Source organism: Nycticebus coucang, chromosome 3 (genome assembly GCF_027406575.1).
Source record: "Nycticebus coucang isolate mNycCou1 chromosome 3, mNycCou1.pri, whole genome shotgun sequence".
NCBI lineage: Eukaryota > Metazoa > Chordata > Mammalia > Primates > Lorisidae > Nycticebus > Nycticebus coucang.
Window position 1 is genome coordinate 86846934 of NC_069782.1, and position 15966 is coordinate 86862899.

Sequence of the window (15966 nt, forward strand, 5' to 3'; positions counted from 1 at the left end):
CACATGATCAGACTGCATTGATGGGCAGTGCAGTCTATATGTCTCTGTGTGGGCAAAGTTATTGCTGGTATATTGCTTTTGGAGTGCTGTATATATATATATTGGTATTTTACTAATAGCAATTTGGAATCCCTAGGAAACAATGATATTGAGAAAGAGAAAAACTGACTCAGACTGTAGGGTATTCAAAGAACAGTGGACTTAAGATTACTTTTTCATGCAGTACAAGGAAACAGCTGTGTGTTTGATATGCCAGAATATAGTGTCTGTGTTCAAAGAATACAACTTGCATCGACACTATAAAACTCAACATAAAGATAAATATGATTGTTTGGTCGGAGAAGTGAGAAAAGATAAAATATTAAAACTGAAATATACATTGACAACTCAGCAAAATACTTTTGTGAATCAGAAACAGCTAAATACTTCATCACTGTGAGCAAGTTTTCAAGTTGCCAAGCTAATAGCATACACTGACAGACCATTCATGGAGGGAGAATTTGTTAAAGAATGCCTTCTTTCTGTTGCCAAATTGATGTGTCCAGAGAAGGCCAATTTATTTAGTACAGTGAGTCTTTCAGGACCTTCAATTACACGAAGGATTGAAGAAATGGGAGACAATTTGCATCAGCATTTGCAAAACTCTGCAAAACAACTTTCCTAGTTTTCCTTGGCACTTGATGAAAGTAATGATGTTCGTGATTCTGCACAACTTCTAATTTTTATTCGTGGGACAAATGACTATTTTGAAGTCACAGAAGAGCTTGCTGCACTGCAAAGCATCAAAGGAACAACAACAGGAGAGGATATTTATGAAAAGGTTTGCCAAACTGTGAATAGTTTGGAGCTATACTGGGCAAAACTAGCCAGTGTGACAACTGATGGTGCCCCTAGCATGGTGGTGTCTAAGAAAGGAGTTGCTGGGGTGGTGCCTGTGGCTCAAAGGAGTAGGGCACCGGCCCCATATGCTGGAGGTGGCTGGGTCAAACCCAGCCCTGGCCAAAAAAGAGCAAAAAAAAAAAAAGAAAGAAAGAAAGGAGTAATTGCTCACATTAACCAAGAGATGTACAAACACAACCATTCTCAGCAATAGCCATACACTGTGTCATCCACCAACCAAGAGCTGTGTAGTAAATCACTAAAGTGGGACTCTGTTATGAAAACTGTTGTATCTTGCATTAACTTCATTAGAGGTAATGCACTAAACCACAGACAATTCAGGAATTTCTGTCTGAGCTAAATGTCGCCTGTGAAGATGTTCCGTACCACACAGAATGTGTGTACCACACATTGACTGAGTCAAGGGAGAGTTTTAAAACATTTCTATGACTTACTTCCACAGATTACAGCTTTTCTGCTTTCAAACAAGAAAGAAGCACCAGAGCTCAATGATGCAGAATGGAAATGGCACCTTGCCTTTATGACAGATATAACAGAGCTACTCAACAGTTTCAATGTGCAACTTCAAGGAAAGGGGAAGCTCATCTGTGATATGCAATCACATGTGAAAGCATTTGAAGTAAAATTAGGCCTCCTCATCAAACAAGTGAAAGAAGAAAATTTCTGCCATCTCTCCACTCAAAATCTATTAACAGAAAATCCATTGGTTGCATTCCCAAAAAAAACATGTGTGGATTCACTGGAAAAGTTGCAAAAGGAGTCCAATTTATTTTTTTTCATGCTATTGATTTTTAATTTAATACTCTTATCAGAAAACATATGATTTACATCTCTTGACATATGTTCAAATTTTCTTTATGGTCTGACATAAAAACAATGTGTATTATACAATTGTTAGACGTGTTATTACATAAATATCCACTAGGTCAATTGGATGGTTAGTGTTGTCAAATCTTCTATAGACATCTTTTTTTTTTATAATTTTATTTTTTTATTAAGTCTTTTGTACATAGATCATAAATACATTTATTCCCATTTCAGTGTGTTGATTATTTGTACAAATTGGACTGCTTACATCATACTAATCAGCATAGATTTCATCTCATTTACTCAGTTATAGCATTAGGACATTTGTGTTCTACACATGATAGAACCAATTTGTACTTGCAATGTGCTCCATAGTTGTGGTCTTCCTACTATCCTCTACTATCCCTCCTACCTGTTCCCCATCCCTCCCTCTCCCCTTCCCTCCTTCACCATAGCCTAAAAGTTGTGTTTCATTTTTCATATGCAAGTGTGAGTTATTATAAATTGGTTTCACAGTAGTGCTGAGTACATTGGATACTTTTTTTTCCATTCCTGAGATACTTTGCTAAGAAGAATATTTTCCAGCTCCATCCATGTAAACATAAAGGAGGTAAAGTCTCCATTTTTTTACTGCTGCATAATATTCCATGGTATACATATACCACAATTTATTAATCCATTCATGGGTCGATGGGTACTTGGGCTTCTTCCATGACTTGGCAATTATGAATTGAGCTGCAATGAACAATCTGGTGCAAATATCTTTATTGCCAAATGATTTTTGGTCCTTTGAGTATACACCTAGTAGAGGAATTTCAGGATCAAACAGGACGTCTACATTTAGATCTCTGAAGGTTCTCCAAACTTCCTTCCAGAAGGAACGTACTAGCTTGCATTCCCACCAGCAGTGCAGAAGTGTTCCCTTTTCTCCACATCCATGCCAACATCTGTTGTTTTGGGATTTTGTGATGTGGGCTACTTTTACTGGATTTAGATGGTATCTCAGAGTAGTTTTGGTTTGCATTTCTCTGTTGATTAAAGATGATGAGCTTTTTTATGTGTCTGTAGGCCATGCACCTGTCTTCTTCAGAGAAGCTTCTGTTCATGTTTCTTGCCCACAATGAAATGGGATCACTTGTTTTTTGCTTAGTAATAAGTTTGAGTTTTCTGTGGATTCTGGTTATTAAACCTTTGTTGGTAGTATAACTTGCAAAAATCCTCTCCCATTCTGAGGGCTATTTGCTTCACTTAGTGTGTTCTTGGCAGTGCAGAAGCTTTTTAATTTGATCAGATCCCAGTAATGTATTTTTGATGTTGCTTCAATTGCCCGGGGTGTCTTCCTCATGAAGTACTTATTCTCCCAGGCCAATTTTCTCAAGTGTTTCCCCTGCACTCTAAGAATATATATAGTTTCATGTCTTAAGTTTAAGTCCTTTAACCAGTGAGAGTCAATTTTTGTTAGAGGAGAAAGGTGTGGGTCCAGTTTCAGTCTTCTACAAGTTGCCAGCCAATTCATCCAGCACCATTTATTAAATAGGAAATCTTTCTCCCAATTTGTATTTTTAATAGGCCTATCGAAAATCAAATGACAATAAGTGTCTGGGTTCACCTCTTGGTCTTCAATTCTGTTCCATACATCTACTTCTCTGTTTTTGTGCCTGTACCATGCTGTTTTGATCGCTATCGATATATAATAAAGTCTGAAGTCTGGAAGCGTGATTCCTCCCGATTTGTTTTTATTTCTGAGTAATGGCTTGGCTTGGAGTTTCAATTTAGATTTAAAGAGCTTCATCTCCATGAACAGGACATACAGCTTTTCCGTAACCCGTTTTCTATTGACATTGAAAATGTGGATATGATTTACCAAATGGAACTGGCTGAACTGCAGAATTGTGACTCTTTGAAAGACGCATTCCAGTCAATCAGCCTTCCTAATTTCTATGCATCTCTCCCCTCTGAGACATATCCTAATCTCAGGAACCATGCACTCAAAATGGCAACCATCTTTGGCAGCACTTACGTCTGTGAACAGACTCTTTCCAGAATAAAACATCTGAAATCTCCAACCAGATCTAGACTAACTGATGCGTACTTGCATCACTTGTTATGACTAGCAGTGACAAATATGGAACTGGACATTGACCATCTCATTAGCCAAAAGCAGGCCCATATTCCCATTGAAATACTGGTAAGTTTGTTGATTTAACTTTACTTGTTCTTCATTTTAAATGTTGTATTTGTTCCCGTTTTTTTACTTCAAAATAAGATATGTGCAGTGTGCATAGGAATTTGTTCATAGTTTTGTTTGTTTTTTTTTTTAACTATAGTACAGCCCTCCAAAGATCTGAGGGACAGTGAACTGGCCTCCTATTAAAGTTTGAGGACCCCTGGTCTAGGGGATAGATATATATGGCCTAACAAATGAATGGATACAATCCCTGTAGCTGAGGCAAGGTTAACGAATGTGTTGACAAATGAAGGGATACAGTCCTTTCCGCTGAGGCAAAATGCCTGTAAGTTCCCCTCAAGAATTTTCCCAGGCCTAGAAAACTTACATGAAATTGATCAGACCTAGGAAATGGGTGGGGGGGTTCCCCCTTTCAGCCCTGACTGGGGGAACCGGACACCCGAGCCACTCCCAGCCGCAGAAGCTGTGTGCACGCTCCAGAGGCACATGTGCACCCGCAGTGCTGCACCCAGAAATATGGGGAAAGTAGAGGTGGCTCTGGCAGCAATGTCACCCTCAACTAACTAGGGACCCGCCGGCTTCGGTCGTGTTTGCCCCTCTACAACACTTGGCTCTTCACCACCGCACCAGCATACCCAGGGCGGCGCCACAGAACGCAAAGCAGGTTCTCCTCCCGCGCGGTCCAGTGCGCACGACCTGGCGCTACCCGCCCTGTATCATTAACACTTCCATGAAATATTTACCAAGAATATAATTTTTAACATCTTAAAATTCTTAGATCCCAAGCCAACGTTCAGGGAGAGGCCCTTGGCCTTTTGCCTGTACTCGGGTTTCTCATAAGGTTTCAATCTGGGTTATTTCTATCTGCCTATCTGCAAAGTTCACGTTTCTTTCCTCAGTGGTGTCCAGTCTGAAGGGTGGGAGGCAGAGACTGAGTAGTTGAGCAGAGTTGAGGTTCGGGGTCCTGGATGCTCAGCGCTCCCCAGATGCTAATTCCTCTGAGTGTGCGCAGCTGTTGCCTGGTGTTTTCTCAGCACTCCCACCTCGCCCTCAGCTTTGTGCGTGGCAGCAATTGGAGTAGCTCTCCTGTCTGAGGCGCCCGAGGTTTCTAATCCTCCACACTTCTCCACATCCGGCTTTGAAGATTGGTATTTGTTCATATCTGGGTGAGGGGCGTTTTTTACAGCTGGAACTTTACCCTAGAAGTGAGAACAATGCAATCTAAAAATCTGTACCCTCATTTAATTTGAAAAAAAAAGGATATAAAACACAGAAAAGAAAGGAAAAAAATAAAATGCCATTGTTAAAATATATAAAAGAAAAAGATTGGTATTTGTTTGAACTATTTTCTTCTTACCTAGTTCTGTGGTGACCGCCTCTTCCTACCATGCTACTGTGCATGGTCAAAAGTAAAAGTTTGCGTGTCCATCTCCTGGTCAGTCTTTGGAATTCCATATACCTGGTTGTCTTGGATTTTCAGCTCCCCAAGGAGCTCAGGGAGTTTGAACCTTGCAGTGATATGACTTTTCCCCTTCCTTAGGGCAGGAGGCACGTGGTTTTGCTACTTTCTTTTACATCCTTGAGGGAAGCCGACTCTTGTCCTTTTCTCCTGTAAATTTTAAAGTAACCCATTTCCCGTGGGATGGGGATATAGGAATTTTTATTCTCTTCTTCCAAGAGTAGAAAGTCTTCCAGAAACAAAAACTCCAGAAGCACCTGCCTCAAGGTAGTTTTTGGTCTTTGGTACTTTCCTTCCAATAATTCTTAAACCCACAGCTCTGGGTAATGCTTGAAATTTTTGTTTTACAAGAGTAGCATTTTCTACAGTGTGTTTTACATTATTCTACTTCCTATGGATTGTAACAAGTTGTTGCTCTTAAAAAAGCAAGATTCAGAGGCCAAAGTTCAGTAAATGCTAGTTTAAAAAAAAAAAAATGGTTTCTTTACTACAAAACTTTTCAGAACTTTGCATATATTCTATGTCCAGTTCTTTGCAGGTACAAAAAACACTGAAACATGTTTACACACAAATCTTGCACATGCGCAAAAGCATATCAGTAGAGGGGGAGAGTTTTCATATGAAAGCTATAACCCAATTATAACCTAAGAATATGGGGAAGGGGGAGACGGAGGGGAGGGAGGATGGGCGGAGGGAGGGTGATTGGTGGGATCACACCTAGGGTGCATCTTACAAAGGTACATGTGAAATTTACTAAATGTAGAATATAAATGTCTTAACACAATAACTAAGAAAATGCCAGGAAGGCTATGTTAACCAGTGTGATGAAAATATGTCAAATGGTCTATAAAACCAGTGTATGGGGCAGCGCCTGTGGCTCAAGGAGTAGGGCGCCGGTCCCATATGCCGGAGGTGGCGAGTTCAAACCCAGCCCCGGCCAAAAACCACAAAAACAAACAAACAAAAAAAAAAAACCAGTGTATGGTGCCCCATGATTGCATTAAAGTACACAGCCATTAATTAATAATAAATAAATAAATAAATAAATAAATAAAAAGAAAGAAAAGTGGAATTATTGGTTCAAATAGCATGATCTTTTTAAATTTTAATTCAAATTCGACAAAAATTTTACCAGCTTACTTCTTCAAATAGTGTATTAAGAATGTATTTCCATTTTCTTACACACGGTTGCAAACTCCGTAGTTGCCTAAGTTCCTTCTAATATTTGCCAATTTTATGGGGAAAAACTAATGTCCTGTGGTTCTCATTTGAAAATTGGCAATTTGTGTGTACAGTACTTAAGTCTTGGCTTGTTTCTCCATTGAGTTAATCTATTTATTTGGAAAAGTTCTTTGTTTTAAAGAAATTGGATCTTTTTTATAAATAACAACTTTATTACTATCTTGCCATTTGTCTTCTAATATTGTTAGGTTTGTTCTTGCTCATAAATGTTAATCCACCTATAGTCAAATTTAGCAATTATTCTTCATACTTTCCAAGATTCATGCCATACTTTTAAACATCTATTTTACTCTGAATTATATTTTAAAAATCAACTAAACTGTTACTTGTTACAAAAGTAAACTGTTCACAGCTGTCAAAAATAGTAAGACAAATCTGTGTGTAACATCACAGAAATAGGTCCATAATACGTTGTTTAAAAAACTTTACCTGGCTGGGCACCCATAGCTCAGTTGTTAGGGTACCGGCCACATACACCGGGGCTTAGCAGGTTTGAACTCAGCCCAGGCCTGCTAAACAACAATGACAACTGCAACAACAACAAAAAATACCTGGGCACTGTGGTATGGACCTGTAGTCCCAGCTACTTTGGAGGCTAAGGCAAGAGAATCACTTAAACCCAAGAGTCTGAGGTTGCTGTGAGCTGTGATGCCACAGCACTCTACCGAGGGTGACATAGTGAGACTCTGTCTCAAAAAAAAAAAAACTATACCTGTATTACCTCACTGAATTCTCGTAACACTTCATAAAGCTTGTGTTGTTATTGTCCCAATTTTACTAATAAGGAAGCTGTGTAAGAGAAGGAAACTGTGTTCCTGGGAAGTCTTGTTCAACATCCCCTACTTGCTAGTGGAAGAAACAGAATACTCCAGGCCTACTAACTATAAAATCTGTGCTATTAACCAAACTTCTTAGTTCTGGTTAGTGCAGGTATTTCCAGATGTTTTGAACTCTGGAGTGAAACTTGGCAATTAGGAAGAAATTAAAGTCTTCTAAAGACGTCTTCAAAAGGCCCTGCTTTGAGTTTATTGCCGTTTTTTTTTTCCCTGTCCTCCCGAGAGTCTGTATTGCTTTCAAAAGTATTTTTTTAATCCACTAGACATTAGCAAAAGATACACTGTCACTCTCTAAAAAGACAGTGTAGCATTAAATATTCTCCAAACATCTTTGAACACGAAAATAATTTTGGAGATCATTAACAAATGTTTTAAAAAAAAATGGGGGGAATGGACTTGCTTTGGGGAAATACTCTTCAAACCATGCTTTCCCCTAAACTCCATAACAATCAACACAGAAGTCTTCTGTGACCAAATATGGGATTTCCTGCCCATGTATCAAGCAGCTCAAACCAACTGGGCATCCTTTAATTCAATTCTGACACTACCCAGAAATAGTGTCATGTCCCACAGGTTGAGGGACTGGACTCCCCAAGACTGACTCCTCCTTCCCACCAGTCGTAAGTCCAGGCCTTCCTACTAACAGCAACACCACTTTATTATTCACTAAGGATATAGTGTATACTTTAATTACTATTTTAACTTTCACCCTTTTTAGTTACTCATGCAAAGCAAAAGGGTTTGTTGGTGATGCAATTTACTTTCAAATGAATTAAATGATTATCTGGCATCTCCTAACATTTCTATTTAGGTAGTGAAGATAGCCCATATTTCATTACCAAGACTTGAATTCTGTAGGTTGCATGGGGGACCCTCTGTGTCTATTATTAACACATGTCCCCCGTGATTTGGGGTCTTCTCTTCTACTTCCTGAATATCCACACTTGGTCCAAAAAAAAAAAAATCTCATATACATTCACTGTTATGAAAGTGTTTGTGCCAACGAATCCAGAGTAAAGGTTAATTATTGGGGCAAATTCATTTCTCTGGGCAATTTGGGCATCCGTTTAAAAAACCTTATGGCAGTTCATATAAGCACAAGGCTTTTGAGGCTTTTTATAAAAAGACTTATTTATCTTCAAACCCCATGTGCTTTGACTCAGCTCAAGATCACTAATTATAGTGATATATTTCCGTTAAAACATTCTTTTTTTTTTACATACTGCCCATTTATTTTTATATTTTTAAATTTGTAAAATTAACAATTGCTACATGCTCTCCAGACTAGAGAAAATTTATAGCGGTTGATTTTTAAAAATAAGCCCTGTTGGGAGGCGGAGCAAGATGGCCACCGAGTAACAGCTTCCGTGCATCTGGGCACCATGAGTCTGGGGAGATAGGACTCCAGGCATCTCTGGCTGGTGGGATCTGCCTATTATCACCCCTGTGAGGGTACAGGGAGTCAGCGAGAGACTTACGGACCCCAAGAGGAGGACTAAAACAGTGGAAAAACGGCAAGCGGTCGCGTGTGTTCAATCCGTCTAAACTCACCCGCAACTGTAAGTTCAGTAGCAGCGAGACTGCAAACCAGAAAGGCCTTACCTGTGAACTGTTTTGGTGTCTTTGGACTTGGCACTAAGTTGAACTGCCTTGGGGAGAGCCTGAGCGGGAGTGCGGAGAACTTTGGCTGTTGTCTAGGGCCCCAGTCTGAGCCGCTGAGCCAGATGGAGCTAATAGTGTTTGGCTGTGGGTCACAGGGAGCCATTGTGAGTGATCTGCTCCGGCAAGCTCTGCCATCAGGGTCGCAGAGCTAGAATCGGGTGGGAGCTGGTAACCCAGCCACCAAGTAGCCTAAGGGTGGGGTCTGAGCCACCTTGTAGCCCTAACCCTCAGGGGCAGAGTGAGACTGGTATTGGTACCCTGGGTAAGTGGATAGCCACTTCAGCAGTGATTCCAGCGACAAGCACTTTCCTGGGAAAGCTTCTGCTCAGCAAGTTTACAAGTTCAAACTGCATTTTACGTGGGCTGAAAAGAGATTTAGGGTGTCTACCTGCTGGGGTTTGAGAAATCAGCAGCCTCCAGTCGTATCAGAGCTGGGATTAACATCTCATACCCCAGAAGACCACATGTTGCCCAGAAAATATTCAATAACATATACATACTGCTTTGTTTTTAGTTGTGTTTTTTTTGTTTGTTATTTTCTTTTTTTTGTTTTGTTTTCTTTTTTTGGTTTGGTTGTTTTTTTTGTTTATTTTGATGTTGTTGATGTTGTTTTGTTTTTTAAGTTCAACCTTTTCCATACAGATCCTTTTTCTTTCTCAAATTTTCTAGTTTAATTATAATTTCCCATTGCTGCCTTTTTCAATAATTAGAACTTCATTTTTGCTAGTGTTTCTACCACTATTATTTGGTTTTTCACCCAATTTTATCCCGTAAAGTTTTCTGTTTCCTTGTTTGGGTTTGATTTATAGCATTTTTGTCTTTCCTCTCTACTTGGTGGAGGTGGGGTATGTGTCTGATCAGATTAGCAAAGAGCAGCTGAAATCAAGGGAACCACCCAACTGGGCACCCCCAGAAGGTGGGTTTTCTTAAGGTTGTGTCAAAGTACCCTACTGTACACCTATATTGCTCTGTCTCCCACTTTCTGTGCCTCCCTTCTTTTTGTCAATATTCCTTTTACCCACCCCCTCTCCTTTCTCTATTTTTCTTTCTTTTACTTAACACTCAGACCTCCTTTCTTTCATCCCTTTTTTGCTCTTCAGCCTTCTCACCCTTCTGGTCCTGTAACCCTTAGTCCACAGGCACAAGAACTTAAAGAGCAAGAGGAAGTGAAAGGAAAATTAGGGCAAGGAAACAGATAAAAGAAATCACTCATGAGGAAGAATCAGCAGAAAACTCCAGGCAACATGAAGAACCAGTTCAGAACAACCCCACCAAGGGACCATGAGGTAGCTACTGCAGAGGATTCCACCTATAAAGAAATGTTAGGAATGACAGAAAGGGAATTTAGAATACACATGTTGAAAACAATGAAAGAAATGATGGAAACAATGAAGGAAACTGCTAATAAAGTGGAAAATAACCAAAAGGAAATCCAAAAACAGAATCAAATCAGAGATGAACGATACGAAGAATATAAAAAGGATATAGCAGACCTGAAGGAACTGAAACAGTCAATTAGGGAACTTAAAGATGCAATGGAAAGTATCAACAACAGGTTAGACCATGCAGAAGAAAGAATTTCAGAGGTAGAAGACAAAGTTCTTGAGATAACTCAGATAGTAAAAGAGGCAGAAAAGAAGAGAGAGAAAGCAGAACGTTCACTGTCAGAATTATGGGACTTTATGAAGCGTTCCAACATAAGAGTTATAGGAATACCAGAAGGGGAAGAAGAATGCCCCAGAGGAATGGAAGCCATACTAGAGAATATTATAAAAGAAAATTTCCCATATATCACCAAAGATTCTGACACACTGCTTTCAGAGGGATATCGGACCCCAGGTCGCCTCGCTCTAACTGAGCTTCTCCAAGACACATTGTGATGAACCTGTCCAAAGTCAAGACAAAAGAAAAGATTCTGCAAGCTGCCAGGAGTAAGCGCCAGTTGACCTACAGGGGCAAATCCATCAGAGTGACTGCAGACTTCTCTAATGAAACTTTCCAAGCAAGAAGACAATGGTCATCTACCTTTAATCTACTTAAACAGAACAATTTCCAGCCCAGAATTCTGTACCCTGCTAAGCTAAGCTTGAAAATTGACAGAGAAATCAAATCATTTATGGATATACAAACATTGAGGAAATTCACCACAACAAGACCAGCTCTACAGGAAATACTTCAACCTGTTCTGCACACTGACCACCACAATGGATCAGCAGAAAAGTAAGAACTCAGAAATTAAAGGACAGAACCCAACCTCCAAACTGATGCAAAAGATAAAACTAAGCAATGGACTCTCACAAAATAAGATGAATAGAATACTACTACACTTATCAATAATCTCAATAAATGTTAATGGCTTGAATTCCCCACTGAAGAGACATACATTGGCTGACTGGATTAAAAAACACAAGCCATCCATTTGCTGTCTGCAAGAAACACTCCTGGCTTCAAAAGACAAATTAAAGCTCCGAGTCAAGGGTTGAAAGACAATTTTTCAGGCAAATGGCATTCAGAAGAAAAGAGGAGTTGCAATCCTATTTTCAGATACATGTGGATTTAAAGCAACTAAAGTCAAAAAAGACAAAGACGGTCACTTCGTATTGGTCAAGGGAAAAATACAACAATAAGACATTTCGATTCTAAATATTTATGCACCCAATTTAAATGCTCCCAGATTCTTGAAACAGACCTTACTCAGTCTGAGCAATATGGTATCTGATAATACCATAATAACAGGGGACTTTAACACTCCTCTTACAGAGCTGGACAGATCCTTTAAACAGAAATTAAACAAAGATATAAGAGATTTAAATGAGACCCTAGAACAACTGTGCTTGATAGATGCATATAGAACACTCCACCCCAAAGATAAAGAATATGCATTCTTCTCATCACCCCATGGAACATTCTCCAGAATTGATCATATCCTGGGACACAAAACAAATATCAACAGAATCAAAAGAATTGAAATTTTACCTTGTATCTTCTCAGACCATAAGGCACTAAAGGTGGAACTCACACTAACAAAAATGCTTGACCCCACCCAAAGGCATGAAATTAAACAATCTTCTGTTGAATAACAGATGGGTGCAGGAAGAAATAAAACAGGAAATCATTAACTTCCATGAACATAACAACAATGAAGACACAAGCTACCAAAACCTGTGGGATACTGCAAAAGCAGTTTTGAGAGGAAAATTCATCGCTTTAGATGCCTACATTCGAAAAACAGAAAGAGAGCACATCAACAATCTCACAAGAGATTGGAATTGGAAAAAGAAGAACAATCTAAGCCTAAACTCAGCAGAAGAAAAGAAATATCCAAAATCAAATCAGAAATCAATGAAATTGAAAACAAAAGAATCATTCAGAAAATTAATGAAACAAGGAGTTGGTTTTTTGAAAAAATAAATAAAATAGATAAACCATTGGCCAGAGTAACGAGGAATAGAAAAGTAAAATCTCTAGTAACCTCAATCAGAAATGATAAAGGGGAAATAACAACTGATCCCACAGAGATACAAGAGATCATCTCTGAATAGTACCAGAAACTCTATGCCCAGAAATTTGACAATGTGAAGGAAATGGATAAATATTTGGAATCACACCCTCTCCCTAGACTCAGCCAGGAAGAAATAGACCTCCTGAACATACCAATTTCAAGCACTGAGATCAAAGAAACAATAAAAAATCTTCCAACCAAAAAATGCCCTGGTATAGATGGCTTCACTCCAGAATTCTATCAAACCTTCAAGGAAGAGCTTATTCCTGTACTGCAGAAATTATTCCAAAAAATTGAGGAAGAAGGAATCCTCCGCAACACATTCTATGAAGCAAACATCACCCTGATACCAAAACCAGGAAAAGACCCAAACAAAAAGGAGAATTTCAGACCAATCTCACTCATGAATATAGATGGAAAAATTCTCAACAAAATCCTAGCCAATAGATTACAGCTTATCATCAAAAAAGTTATTCATCATGATCAAGTAGGCTTCATCCCAGGGATGCAAGGCTGCTTTAACATACACAAGTCCATAAACGTTATCCACCATATTAACAGAGGCAAAGATAAAGATCACATGATCCTCTCAATAGATGCAGAAAAAGCATTTGATAAAATCCAGCATCCTTTTCTAATTAGAACACTGAAGAGTATAGGCATAGGTGGCACATTTCTAAAACTGATTGAAGCTATCTATGACAAACCCACAGCCAACATTTTACTGAATGGAGTAAAGCTCAAAGCTTTTCCTCTTAGAACTGGAACCAGACAAGGTTGTCCTCTGTCACCTTTACTATTCAACATAGTGCTGGAAGTTCTAGCCAATACAATTAGGCAAGACAAGGAAACAAAGGGAATCCAAATGGGAACAGAGGAGGTCAAACTCTCCCTCTTTGCTGACGACATGATCTTATACTTAGAGAACCCCAAAGACTCAACCACAAGACTCCTAGAAGTCATCAAAAAATATAGTAATGTTTCAGGATATAAAATCAATGTCCACAAGTCAGTAGCCTTTGTGTACACCAATAACAGTCAAGATGAGAAGCTAATTAAGGACACAACTCCCTTCACCATAGTTTCAAAGAAAATGAAATACCTAGGAATATACCTAACGAAGGAGGTGAAGGACCTCTATAAAGAAAACTATGAACTCCTCAGAAAGGAAATAGCAGAGGATATTAACAAATGGAAGAACATACCATGCTCATGGATGGGAAGAATCAACATTGTTAAAATGTCTATACTTCCCAAAGCAATCTACCTATTCAATGCCATTCCTATCAAAATACCAACATCGTAGTTTCAAGATTTGGAAAAAATGATTCTGCGTTTTGTATGGAACTGCACAAAACCACGTATAGCTAAGGCAGTTCTCTGTAACAAAAATAAAGCTGGGGGCATCAGCATACCAGATTTTAATGCTCAAGACAGCATGGTACTGGCACAAAAACAGAGACATAGACACTTGGAATCGAATTGAAAACCAAGAAATGAAACTAACATCTTACAACCACCTAATCTTTGATAAACCAAACAAGAACATACCTTCGGGGAAAGACTCCCTATTCAATAAATGGTGTTGGGCGAACTGGATGTCTACATGTAAAAGACTGAAACTGGACCCACACCTTTCCCCACTCACAAAAATTGATTCAGGATGGATATAGGACTTAAATTTAAGGCATGAAACAATAAAAATCCTCAAAGAAAGCATAGGAAAAACATTGGAAGATATTGGCCTGGGGAAAGACTTCATGAAGAAGAATGCCATGGCAATTGCAACAACAACAAAAATAAACAAATGGGACTTCATTAAACTGAAAAGCTTCTGTACAGCTAAGGAGACAATAACCAAAGCAAAGAGACAACCTACACAATGGGAAAGGATATTTGCATATTTTCAATCAGACAAAAGCTTGATAACTAGGATCTATAGAGAACTCAAATTAATCCACATGAAAAAAGCCAACAATCCCATATATCAATGGGCAAGAGACATGAATAGAACTTTCTCTAAAGATGACAGACGAATGGCTAACAAACACATGAAAAAATGTTCATCATCTCTATATATTAGAGAAATGCCAATCAAAATAACCCTGAGATATCATCTAACCCTGGTGAGAATGGCCCACATCACAAAATCTCAAAACTGCAGATGCTGGCATGGATGTGGAGAGAAGGGAACACTTTTACACTGCTGGTGGGACTGCAAACTAGTACAACCTTTCTGGAAGGAAGTATGGAGAAACCTCAAAGCATTCAAGCTAGACCTCCCATTTGTTTTTTTTTTGTTTTTTTTTTTTTGAGTTTAAATGCATTTTATTTTTAAACAACCTACATGACATGTTTTTCCTTAAAAACAATGCCTCCACTCCAAATAAATCACGGTCAAAATAAATGAAGAGCTCAAGATGATATCAGTCCCATTTGTCTTAAGTCCTGGTGTTGTGTGGATGACAAGCAGCAGCCAGTTATGATGACAGCTGATAGATCCAAAGTAATCGCCAAATTTGTTAACATTTTTCCATTTCTAAACCATCCTTAAAGAAAATCATATATGGGGTCACACCATCCTCACGGTAGTCCAGGAGAGCAACCATGCCATCTGGATTCATGTTTTCACCAATAAAGAACTGGTAGTTTTTGAAATTAGCCAGGATGTGCTTGATTTGTTCTGCAGCCCCTGTCATAAAAGGTTTTACTCTTTCTGGTCTCTGTTCTTCAAGTTTGCCTTTGATTGACTTCATGTAATCTTTGATGTACTTCTTGTAGGCTTCTTTTGTGAAGCTGGTTTCCTGCAAGTGATGGTTCATGACAATATCAACACCAGTGATAACTGTGCTTTCGGTACCTTCGCCCTCAGGTCCTTCAGCGGAAGCATTTCCACCAATGAGCGAGTCATCAATGTTACCCTCTGTCCTACTGACCATCTTCCCCTCCACCTCCAAGCATAGGCCGTCTGCGATCTCTCGGATCTTGTAAATGTCGGAGAACATCTCATCATGGCTGATGAGGTCCCGGTAGATAATCATGATGGCGGCTGAAGGGAGACAGCGGTGCACTAGTTTTGCAGGAGGCCTGAGCTCGGAGTGAACTCGGCGGAGCCGAGCGGCACTCGGGGGGAGGGGGGAGCGGGCGGAAAAGCTAGACCTCCCATTTGATCCTGCAATCCCATTACTGGGCATCTACCCAGAAGGAAAAAAATCCTTTTATCATAAGGACACTTGTACTAGACTGTTTATTGCAGCTCAATTTACAATTGCCAAAATGTGGAAACAGCCTAAATGCCCACCAACCCAGGAATGGATTAACAAGCTGTGGTATATGTATACCATGGAATACTATTCAGCCATTAAAAAAA

At 39.2% G+C, this 15966-nt stretch overlaps 1 protein-coding gene across 1 annotated transcript; it reads right to left on the reverse strand.

Moving 5' to 3' along the window:
- Window positions 1–14896: 14896 nt before the first annotated feature.
- Window positions 14897–15693, reverse strand: LOC128582348 (translationally-controlled tumor protein). Its single transcript, XM_053586192.1, has one exon. The coding sequence runs from the start codon at window positions 15635–15637 to the stop codon at window positions 15119–15121; it is 519 nt and encodes a 172-aa protein (XP_053442167.1). The 5' UTR covers window positions 15638–15693; the 3' UTR covers window positions 14897–15118.
- Window positions 15694–15966: the final 273 nt, after the last annotated feature.

Excerpts from the sequence above, each read along its gene's own strand:
- LOC128582348 (XM_053586192.1), bottom strand. The coding sequence starts at position 15,637 with ATGATTATCTACCGGGACCTCATCAGCCATGATGAGATGTTCTCCGAC.